Source organism: Meles meles, chromosome 17 (assembly GCF_922984935.1).
Source record: "Meles meles chromosome 17, mMelMel3.1 paternal haplotype, whole genome shotgun sequence".
Classification (NCBI taxonomy): domain Eukaryota; kingdom Metazoa; phylum Chordata; class Mammalia; order Carnivora; family Mustelidae; genus Meles; species Meles meles.
Genome location: NC_060082.1, coordinates 33,065,835 through 33,078,420, shown reverse-complemented (window position 1 = coordinate 33,078,420; position 12,586 = coordinate 33,065,835). Strand labels below are relative to the sequence as shown.

General features: G+C 34.6%; 1 protein-coding gene across 2 annotated transcripts in view; it reads right to left on the bottom strand.

Moving 5' to 3' along the window:
- Nucleotides 1–12,586, bottom strand: part of ZBTB41 (zinc finger and BTB domain containing 41) — a 51,715-nt gene that overhangs the window by 31,765 nt on the left and 7,364 nt on the right. For both annotated transcript variants that reach the window (XM_045982424.1, XM_045982425.1), the window contains exons 3-6: nucleotides 9,254–9,461; nucleotides 8,488–8,557; nucleotides 5,903–6,050; nucleotides 2,181–2,310 (exon numbers count right to left, since the gene is read on the bottom strand). In XM_045982424.1, the coding sequence (XP_045838380.1) occupies nucleotides 2,181–2,310; nucleotides 5,903–6,050; nucleotides 8,488–8,557; nucleotides 9,254–9,461 (556 nt within the window). The remainder of the gene's footprint in view (nucleotides 1–2,180; nucleotides 2,311–5,902; nucleotides 6,051–8,487; nucleotides 8,558–9,253; nucleotides 9,462–12,586) is intronic.

Here is a 12,586-nt window from a genome sequence, read left to right as displayed (position 1 = left end):
TCAAATAAATAAATAAAATCTTAATAAAAAAAAAAATCTTTAAAGTTGGGGCACCTGGGAGCCTGCTTCCCCCTCTTTTCTGCCTGCCTCTCTGCCTATTTGTCATCTCTCTGTCAAATAAATAAATAAAATCTTAAAAAAAAAAAAATCTTCAAAGTCGGGGTGCCTGGGTGACTCAGTGGGTTAAAGCCTCAGCCTTTGGCTCAGGTCATGATCCCAGGGTCCTGGGATCAGGCCCTGCATCTGGCTCTCTGCTCAGCGGGGAGCCTGCTTCCCTCTCTCTCTGCCTGCCTGTGATCTCTCTCTACCAAATAAATAAATAAATAAAATCTTAAAAAAAAATCTTCAAAGTACCACTGTATCATCTTATTTCTAGTGTTGCTGTTCAGAGAGATGTCCAAATAATTCTAATTCATAACTCAGTGTATGTAACTTTTTTCCCTGAACAATTAGAAGCATACAGAAGCTTCACTTTGTCCCCAGTGTTCTGAAATATCACAGTGATGTATCTGGGAGTAGGTTTATTTTCATCTGATGTCCTAAGCATTTGATGGATAATTTTAGTCTGGCAACACATGTCCTTCAGTTTGGGGAAATTATCTTGAATTACTCAGTGACGATTTTTCCCTTGCTATTTTCATTGTTTGCTCTTTCTTTCCGGACCTCTTGACTGTTCTCTAATGTTCTAATCCTTATTTTACAGTTGTGTAACTTTTTGCTCTTTATTTTTTGGGAGATTCCCTCAACTTTGTTCTTTAATCCTTTGTTCTTTAATCCATTAAGGTCTTCACTTTGTCTATTATGCCTTGAATTTCTGAGAGCTCTGATCTGTTATAGCATCCTGTTCTTGTCGAACGGATTCTAGGTCTTCAACTGAGGATAGTCAAAATATGAATATTTTTCTCATGAAGCGCCAGTTGTTTACTTATTTTCTTGCAAAGTTTTCTTCTTTCTGAATAATCTGTTTCCTTCAAGGTTTTTTTTTTTTCCCTTTTTCTTCCTGACTATGTTAGATCCTAGCTTCCATGTTAAATGTTTTCCTTCTGTGTTTAATTCTTCTATCTGTCTATGATTATGTGTGATAGACTAAAATGCAGATGGCACAATCAAAGAGCATGCAGGAGTGGGCCTTGGTGACTAGGCTTCACAGTAGGTGACCTGAGTGTACTATTTGTTAGGGAATATGTTTGCCCTTTGGTTTTTCAGATTTTCAGGGAATTATTCTCTAATCTACTGCCTGGGGACTAAAATCTAAAATCCAAAATCTCAGCAGGCATAAGGCCTGGGACTCACTGCTTTCAGCATTCAGAATACATTCATCATATAACAACATGGTATACTTCAGTCCAGGTATCTTTTAAGTTGGGATAGGGGTAGGTGCCCAGCAGCAATGACCTATATGGGTGGCAGAAGAAAATCCAAATAATCTAACTTCTGAGGAAGTTTTTACTCTAGTGTTCCCTGTTCTGCCTCTCCTTTGCCCTAGTTCCAGACATACCTGATATTGCCCACTCCTATACCTTTTGTGGATTCTATGATGTAAACCATGTTCTTGATTTCTCCATTGCCACCTTAGGATTTATTTTCTTAGATCTGCTAAGTCAGTTTCCACTGATCAATCTGCTTTCTAGCTTCCAATCTGTGTTACTCTTGTCACACTTCTGTTCTCCCTGTCTTCGTAGCTTACTGTCTTTTAAGTGAGTCCACCAGTCAATAACCTTTAATGTAGTTTTAGTGGGGTTTCAGAAAGAGACAAAGTGGTATCTATGTGAAATCTATCACCTAGGGGGCACCTAGGTGGCTCAGTTGGTTAAGCCTCTGCCTTTTACTCAGGTCATGATCTCAGGGTCCTGGGATCAAGCCCTGCATCGGGCTCTCTGCTCAGCAGGGAACCTGCTTCCTTCTCTGTCTCTGCCTGCCTCTCTGCCTGTGATCTCACTCTGTCAAATAAATTAATAAAATCTTTAAAAAAAGAAAAAATTACCATCTAAACCTGCATATCTTGACTTCATACCAACTTCCGCATCATTTTATTTCTTCTTGTGTCCTTAAATTCCAAATTAAAGTATAATTTAAGTATCTTATATTTGGCATTACCCTAACCCTTATAAACTATATTCATTAATTATTTCTATATAACGGATACCAGGATTTTTCTGGGTGTGTAGATAATTCCTCACCTTTCTCGTACTGATTTTCCACAGATAAAGCAAGTCCATTTTCTCTTTCCACCGTGGGTACATTCTATATGGCGTTTCAAATTTCCAGTGTCATTAAACTGGCGACCACATATATCACATGGAAAAGGACCTAAAAAGGAAAGGAGAGTGTATATTTAAAGTTTAAAGAATAGATACTAAATTAAATTTAATAGGTATATTATGAATGTTTATCTACCACTGTAAATGCATGTATTATAACACAATGCAGTTATTCACTTACAGTTTTCTCTTCTCTTCTAGATTGTTTATTCCTAGAAGCCAAGTTACAATCATCCTTGTATGCCTAGAGTTGAATTTAGGGTGTGGCATCTAATATAATCAATGTTATATAATCTAATGGGTCAATAACCTGAAATGGCCAATTCCTACTTTGAAATCAGACTGGAACAAAGTAAAAAACATTACATACCAGATTTCTGGGAAATGAAGGTACTGAGAAACTTTCGAAGAATAAACAAAGGACTTCAGAGAGTTCATAAACTGGAAATGAACTGCTTTTCCTCAAAAACACAAATTTTTAATGATGTTGCCTAGACTGAAAATACTGTAGACTCTACTGTGAACTTTAATGAGAAATTAATTGTAACAGAACAATGGGAAGAAAATAGCACTTGGACACTGAAATTCAGAAGCTATGTCTATAAGCAGAATTGTTCAGTAGCCTCAGTAGTTTTGGGGGAGTTTCAACATATTTTTGAGAGATGACCTCAAAATATATTAGGTATCTTTAACATATTCTCATTTAAAATCTCTAATATTTCATCTTCCATGAGGTCTGAGCCTTTTATTAATTTATTAACTAATTCAACAAATATTTATTGATTCTTAATTCATATCTAGCACTGGCTTAAGTAAAGTAGTGAGTGCTACAGAAAATCCCTCTACCTCCTCTTAACATCCCTCTCCCACCCCAGAAAAAAATTCCAAGAAGGTGGAAAAAAAGAGATTCTGTATTTGTACAGTTAAGATAAATAGATGAAACAAAAGTGAGATGAGCATATTATGAGAAATGTATGTTAGGCAAACAGTGAAATAATTATAAGTATTCCTGAAGGCTCCAGCTGGGTAAAGAAAGAAAGGAGCATTCTCTTTCATGTTCAGTTAGCTACCAGTTTGTCAAAGGAAATACCGATGTTCTTTCCCCTATATTAGATACCCAGTTTTGCATGCAGTTAAACGTCCTTGCACTTGTATTTATGAAGCTATGCTCAGAAGTTACTAAAGCAGTTTCTGTGTTCTCTAAATAGGATAAAATTAGAAGATTTGACTTTAAAGCCAACTATGATTTTTATACTTATACACAGAGATATATTAAATATTCTTCTACCCTAACTGTTCAGACTGTATTTCTTAGAAATCTCTCCCTCTGATTTACAGAATATATAATCCAAATGTATGTCCTTGAATAACCTAAAGCAGTAATACACACAGCAGCAATTACATTGTCTATAATACACAGTAATATACAGGACCATCAGCATCAGCATCACTTGCAAACGTATTAGAAATGCAGATTCTTGGGCTCCCCCTCAGACTTGAACCACTCACCTAACATACAGTGATTCAAGTAAACAGAAGCATAGAGGTGTGATGTATGTATGCATAAAACATATATACTACATATTACATATATATATACAAATAGTATACATATATATATACAAATAGTATACATATATATATACAAATAGTATACATATATATATACAAATAGTATACATATATAAAACATATGCACATAGTTCTAGTTCAACCACCTTTTCAGGAATGCTTTCTTCAGTAATTGTAACTGCTATCAGTTCATGGATCTGCTTGTATAATTTTACTTATAGGAAAATAAATATTGTGCAAGATAAGTTATTTCAACTTATAAGTTCCAATACTTTATAAAATTTCTAAATTGAAACTAAACTTATACCTTAGGATATTCACTTGCTAGTCTTATAATGTCTATGTATTTACTAAATGATACATTTAACAAATGCTGAAATAGAAAATCGGGAACAGAAAAAGAAAGTGGAAGCAACTATGTTAACCATAAAAATTACTGTAGTTTGCATGTTTCTATAACAAGGGACAAAAAGATTACCTATGGTTTTCATCTCAAAAAGGAAGAAACCCCCAACTCCCCAAAAGAAATTCTTTTTCCTAGAACTAATGTATAAAGAAATTTCTCACATGGAACATGCATCATGAATATGTCTCTAAGTACAGTTCTAGTTAGTATAAAAACTGCTTCGTATGATGGCTTCTTAGAAATGCTAAGATGAAATACTCTGGTAGAACAACTTACTAAAGGCCATTCAAAACGTACTAAGAAAATAATCTTCCAGCATACATGTCTTATATAATAAAATTGCAAAGACTAAAGGTTCCTTATAGCACAATTGTTCTACCTTTCCCAGACAAATTATTGCAAGGTTCTTTCAAATAAGTTTAAGATCCTAGGCCTCCGTAATTACCCACCTCTTGCGAATATACTTCTCAATATCCATCTTGAATGTGGTATTCAGAAATGAATGCAATATTCCAGATGAAATTAAAATCAGTGAGATAATTACCTCCCTGATTTTGAACAACAGATTTTCATTAATATAGTTTAAAACTATAGTGGTTTTTGTCAGCAATTGTCTTGGTTCAGATTGTGCCTAAAAAGTTTCTGCTTTTAAGCCCATCTATAAATAGAGGAGTTCGACTTCTGTACCATTTTATAGTTCTGCAGTCCTCAATGACTAAAAGTCAGATAATTCCCATGTTTATGACTTTGTATTTACTCTTAATTAATTTAACTTAATTTATTTTAACCTTTTCTATAGCACAAAGATTTTTTACATTTTTATTTCCTGCCATATCAACTACCCTTGCCAGCTTTATGTCATCCACAAATTTTTCATAAGCACAAAGTATATATTTTTATCTAAGTTGTCAATAAAAACATTGACTAGGACAGGCAAAAGGCTGCCTTCTGCTTGGAAGGCAGCTATGTTTAACACTATACCACCAAATGCTGCAGAGCTAATAGCCTCTACTTTGGACTAGAGTAATTCGTTATCAGTATTAACTGTCGTAAATGTACTTAATTGTACTACCATCTAGCACACAAGTTTCCACCGTGGCCATAAACATTAGACAGAGGTTTCATCAAACACAATACGGAATTCCGCATATACTAGGTTCATTTCATTCCCTGAAAATGAGTTTTTTCCAAAACAAAAATGCCTTATTCAAGCACTCACAGACCTATCCAGCAATCAACTGTGAATAAAGAGTTTATGACCACAGGCACATCTGCCACCAAAACAGAAATTAAACATATTTAGTCGTCTGCAGGAACAGCAACAAGACGAGTGTTCCTCCCAATTTAGCTGACTTCCTTCTCCTAAGTGGTTCAACAGCAGCAGGTTCCTCTAGCATTAAATGATAATCAATAATACTATGACTGGGGTGCCTGGGTGGCTTAATCGGTTGATCTTGATCTTGACTCTTGATTTCGGCTCAGGTCATGATCTCAGGTTTATGAAATCAAGCTGCATGTCAGGCTCTGCTCTCAGTGCAGAGTCTCTTTGAGATTGTCTCCTTCGCCCTCTGCCTCTCCCTCCCCCAAAATAAATAAAAAATTTTAAAAAAATTAAAAAAGTAATTGCCATGACTGCTCTTAGAAAAAGTAATTTGCATATTACCCAGATGGAACTTTTCTTGATGCTTTAACCGTGCAAATCGTGATTTGAAATGTTCTTCGCAATAGGTACACTTAAAAGGCTTATCTTGAGAATGTAGAATCATATGTTCCTCCAAGTGTGGTCTTCGAGTAAAAGATTTCTTACAAATCTAAAATAAAACGTACACAAAATGTAAGGGAACATAGATTAAAAATTAAAATACCACACTCATGATGTGAAATAAACATATAAATTCAAGTATTAAAGAGAAATTGCTTCCAACAGAAAAGTTACCAAACGTATAATCAAATTCTCATTGTGCAGAAAAAAAATGCCTTGGAGGAATTATAATATGGTATTATTTTAAATTTGTACTAAAGGTAGCTGAATTTCAACTCCTTACATTTCTAACAGGCTAATTTCTAGGATTACACAATAATCTCAGTATCTTAATTCTAGTCAATGTTTCTAAAATCCATTAAATTTATATTTTAAATCACTTAATATGTCATGAATAAAATGGTTTATTATTGTTGTCATATATTTAATTAGCAATAGGAATAAGAAACCACAGAAAAATAATTTCAGAATTTATCTCTTAAAGTAGTCAAAAGTAAGAGATACAGCTTTTTAAAGAAATCTGGCAGACATGAGATTTAAAAAGAGGGAGGTCAATGCAGGTTCATCATTGTAACAGATATACTGATGGGAGAATGCTGATAATGGGGGCAGCTATGCATTTGTGGAGGCAGGGGTCATATGGAAAATCATTATACTTTCCTCAAAAAATATGCTATAGGGGCGCCTGGGTGGCTCAGTGGGTTAAAGCCTCTGCCCTCAGCTCAGGTCATGATCTCAGGTCCTGGGATCGAGCCCCGCATTGGGCTCTCTGTTCAGCAGGGAGTCTGCTTCCTCCTCTCTCTCTGCCTGTCTCTCTGCCTACTTGTGATCTCTCTGTCAAATAAGTAAATAAAATCTTTAAAAAAATATGCTATAATGAAATGTTCTAAAAAAATAAAGTCTGTATTTTTTTTATTAAAAGGGGGAGAAGAGAAGGGGCTGCTAGGATGACAATGACATCAACAATAAAACAGTAATAGAGCATGTACTATACACCAGGCTCCATGCTAAATAATTCATCGTTTATTTTACTTAATTCTCACAATAATCCTATGAGGTAGATATAATTATTATCATCATTTTAGAGCTGAGGATGATGAAGCTTAGCAAGGAGAAGAAAGCAACTTATGTAGATCCAAATAGTTAATAATCAATTTAATCCCTAGAAGCTGAAATCAGAGAAATGGTGGTAATTTTGCTATATACATAAACTGAAGCCTGAAAATAAGGAAGACAAATGAGAGCTTGTGACTCCCTTAAACAATATTTACCTATATATTTACCTATATTCAAACAATAGTACCTATAAAAAGTACTTTAGGGGGTGTGGTAGGCTATCCAAAAATTCTTTGCCCAGCACCCTGGGCCACCCCCATGGCTGCATTCTGGGCCGCCTGCTGCACGTGTGGGTTCTTCCATGCCCCGTGGTCCACTCCTCCTGAGCTTTGCTGAAACTCCCCCCACTGCCCCGGTAGAATTTATGAACCATGCTGAGGGCAATGCTACTAAAAATTCTTTGCTACTAATCCCCATCCCCTTAAATCTGACCTGGCTATGGTGACTTGTCAGAACAACAGAATGGGCTGAAAGTGATGCTGTCTGATTTCTGAAGCTAGGCCATAAAAAATCTGATAGTTTTGGGGTGCTTCGGTGCCTCAACTGGATAAGCATCTGACTCTTGATTTCGGCTCAGGTTATCATGTCGTGGGATTGAGCCCCACATCAGGCTCATGCTTGGTGGGGAGTCTGCTTGAGATTCTCTTCCTCCCCCCTCTGCTCACTCTAAAAATAAATAAATCTTTTTTTTTTTTTTAAGTCTGATAGTTTTTACTTATGCTTCTTGGAGCTTAGCTACCATGATAGAAAGAAGATTAAGTAGACTACTTGTAGAGAAGAATCAAGGTCCCTAGCCAACTGTTCTTGCCGAGCTCCTTGTTGTCAGCCAACACCAAGTTCCGGCCATGTGAGTGAGCCACTTGGAAGTGGCTCCACACCAAACCAGACCACCTGTATCAGCTGAAAACAAGTGAGTGATTTCAGTTGACAACATGTGGAACAGAATTACCCAGCAAAGCTGTGCTCCAGATTTAGATTACTGACCCATAAAATGGTGGGATATAATAAAACGGCTGTAAAAGACCACTAAGTTTTGAGATAGATAACCAGAAGCAGGGGGCGGGGGGGGGGGGGTATTCTAACACAAATTTTAACTCCTACTTATACAGTAATGTCAGTTTATATATATAACTATAAGCACACAGTAGGGTACTTATATTAAAAATAAAAATTAAGATTTCCATCAGGTCCACCATCTAAAAACTAACCTCTATGGGGCTTAATTTACAAAAATTAGGATAACTTTGTATAAAAGAAAGATTCTAAAAGTGAGATAAGCTAGGTTTTGTATTACTCTAAAATCTAATTACCTTCCCCAAAGGTAACATTACATTTATTTTGGTTTTCTACTACAAATCAAAAGCTCTTACATCGCATTTCCAACTTTCACTCTTGGTCTTCTTAATGGAAATAAATTCTTGAGCATTTTCAGGATGAAATCTACAAGAAAAAAAAAAGACTATTAGGAAAAGATTATATTAGTTAAGTCCATATTCTATACAATCTGTCAACAGTGATTATAAGAATCAGGTGCTGATTTCTTTCATAAAGAGATAGGCACATGTAAATACCTTAAGAATACAGGTATTGTTAACACTTAAAAATGTGTATGTCTAAATTTATACAGAAATAGTCAAAGAAAAGTTATACATTCAGGAACCTAGCTATTCACAGATAATCACTTGATTTTTTTTTTGGCCCACATGTCAAAAAATTTCCTTTCTTAAAACTAAATATGCAATACTGTACTAAACATGCTTTCTTTCACAAATTTTTATACACTAAAGACAAAGTTGAGCATGAGGAATAAGGTTCCTAGGATTCTAAAACCATGTACTCTGAAGATATACTTGTCAAAATCCAAAATAAAAAAGGATAACCAAAATGCTGTCTTAAACTTCTATAATTCTCATTTCAATATAAAAAAATCCTCCATCTCAATAGCACTAAAAAAAAACAAACTAACATTTGTTCTTAATAAATTTGTGATCAAATATATTTGCAATCAAAATTGTTTGCAAAATATTAAGCAAAGAAAGAACTGGAGACAAGCACTCCTTAGATGTTTTTAGCTTACTCCGTATTTAAATTGGAAGGCACAATAAAAGTACATTATGGAAGCAAGATAATACTTGCCTCTTAACATGCTTGGCTAAAGTCTTCTTGCTTGCATGAAGTTTATTACAGTAAGGGCACTTGTGCTCCTTCTTATGAAATTCTGTTTCATTACTGTGCTTCTTTCTGTGAACAGTTAGGTTAGACTTTGTCGAATAGCGCTGGTGACAAATATCACACTCAAAGGGCTTCTCACCTGTGTGAACACGTGTGTGGCTCTCATATTTCCCTATAAAAAGAGATAAAATTAAATTCAGTACATTTAGTACATAGTGACTGAAATTTGACAGTGGAATAAAATCTCATGATTAATAACATATTTAATACACGCACTCACCTACACACAAAGTAGAAAAAAGTTTACCTAAATATAGGTATTGATAAACCTCAAGACTTACTATTTTGATCTCACTGCTTTCCTTGAAAACTTGGGGCATTTAAAAAAACTAATTATTCATGTTTACAAATTTTAAAAATCAAGACTTCAGGTAAATTTGCTTAAAATTCTGTTGGCAAATTCTCCAAATATAAATAAAACTTTAAAATATATGTATTTTTTAATTTAAAATTAACCTTCACTAAAAGTTCTATTTATCACTTAAGACTTACTATTTTTATACTTCACTTTTACCATGTATTGAATTGAAAGAAATTTTCAGATTTGACAGTCCTTCCAAAAATACCTTAAAAAGGCAAAATAATATACTTAAGTACATTATATGTATGTTTTATCTATCTTCCCACAGAAAGTAATCTGGAAATGGTACCACATATCTAGAATACTCAACAAAACCTATACTTCACTACAGCATATTCCTATAAAATCTCTCCAACTTGTAAGATATTAGGAAACAAGTAAATCACCTGTACTTGGTGCATGCTTAACATTACACTGCTAAATCCAACATATATGGGCAGCATTGAAGAAAGCAGGAAAAGGAAAAGATGAACTGGTATAATGCATAGATACCAAGAGTTATGTTAATGTGATATTTGTATTATAATTTGAATACATATCTAAATTCTATACAAATGTTACAGGTTTCTCCAGCAAGGGCAGGAAAAAAAAATAAAGAAATTTTAACGTGGACTTTACAGGGAAAAAAGTTACGATAAAAAATCAAGTAAAAATTGGCTTAATTTTTTTTTTTTATTTAGACTAAAATTTATTCACATTATCAATTAGAATAGAAATAGATAAGGACACAGACCCTGGGTCCATGCACCTGGATATAAATGCTAGCACGTAAAATAACAGGCTGTGGGACCCTGGAAAAATAACCTTTCTATGGCCTAAAATCTTTCTCAAGTGAAAATACGAAATGAAAATATGTACTTCATAGGACTGTCATAGGAATAAATGAATCAATACACATTAAAGCACTTCTGAAAAAAAAAAAAACACTTCTACAGTGTCTGACACATTATAAACTATCACTTAATGTTTGCTATTATTACTCTGGAATCAAAGCTGTGAATGTGCACATCTAGCAGTTTATTTTTTTTTTTAATATTTTATTTATTTATTTGACAGAGAGAGAGGTCACAAGTAGGCAGAGAGGCAGGCAGAGAGAGAGGGAGAAACAGGCTCCTCACTGAGCAGAAAGCCTGATGAGGGGCTCGATCCCAGGACCCTGAGATCATGACCTGAGTCGAAGGCAGAGGCTTAAACCACTGAGCCACCCAGGTGCCCCCACATCTAGCAGTTTAAAGTAGAAATTTCTGAGCGAAAAGCAATAAAAATAAGAAAAAAATATTATCGGTAAGAACAACAGTTTTCAATTAAAAGCTTAGCTATGCTCTGCAAAATAAACGTATGAGTTTTTCTTCAGGCCAAAGCTAATGTAAAAAGTGTAGCAGCATTTCATACACTTAGGAAAAATTCTATATATAGCATGGAAATTAGAAAAAACCCAAAATATTCCATACCATTTAAGAAAAAAGATAATCACAATAATTTTCCTATTTAGTAAAATAAATGAGTTCACCAATCTATTACATATATCTATGTATGATTAAATTTAATAAACACATAGTATATTACCTAAAAATTAATTCCGCTCCACTTACATAAAGAATAGGCAGGAAAGGGAAACAAAATATTTTCCTCAAGGGAGTGGGGAAGGCTGACAATTACAGGCAAAGAAAAACAGAAGTATGATGAAAAATCCATTAGGTATTTATGTATAGACCACAGAGATGATGGTTGATGCATTATTTACATTATATATAGTCAGAAAACTCAATGTTTGGTCACTTGTTAAATTAGCTGTGTAAATCTTAATTAAGCTAACAATTTAACCTCTCTGAATTTAGTAATACTGCATGGGGTTGTGAGAAGTACATGAGTTATTATACATAAAATACTTAAGACACTCTAGCACATAGTAAGCGCTAAGAAATATTAGTCATTTAGTACTGTTATTATGTGGTTACTAGTCACAGTGCAGACATGTAGGTATACTGCAAATATAAACATGGATAAAACTGATTAATGAATATCCACTGTAATATATCAAAGTAGGGCTTCAGCTGAGAATGCTGTAAGAACTTCACTTTTTGGGGTGCCTGGGTGGCTCAGTGGGTTAAGCCTCTACCTTCGGCTCAGGTCACGATCTCAGGGTCCTGAGATGGAGTCCCGCATCAGGCTCTCTGCTCAGTGGGGAGCCTGCTCCCCCCCACTCCCCCGCCTCTCTGTCTACTTGTAATCTCTCTCTCTCTCTCTCTCTCTCTGTCAAATAAATAAATAAATAAATAAATAAAATCTTAAAAAAAAAAAAAGAACTTCACTTTTCCCCTTGCCTTCGTTAAAATGGCCAGTATCTCTGTCCTCTCTCTGCCCTGCATACTCTCCACTTACACATGCAAACATACACCCTACCAGCACTTCCTCTGCTGTTTCAAGGGATGAGATTCAATTCTGGAATTTATTGAGGGAAAGGTGTTCTTGTGTCCCAAAGTGAAATCTGAAACAGCACAAGTAAGTAGGTTCTATAGAACAAGAGTTGAGCTGTTATGGTTTCAATCAGTGTTTTACAAACTAAAGGTCATTAGTGTTCATGAAATAAATTCCTTAGGTTGTGACGAGAATTAGGGGAAAGAAAAGAGTAGAAAATACCAGAGTGTATTCACCTTAATTTTGTGCAGTTTTTTGCTTCAATTTATATATGAGCACATGTGTAAATATGTATGTTATATAATAAAATATGTATCTCTGACCTTGAACTATCCAAAACACTGATTTATATTACTTTTTGCAGGGCATAACCAGATCATTATTGTTATAATAATCTTTCTCAAGTGAAAATATTTTCTTGATTTTATTCATTTTCTATTTAATAATATGGCATGTAA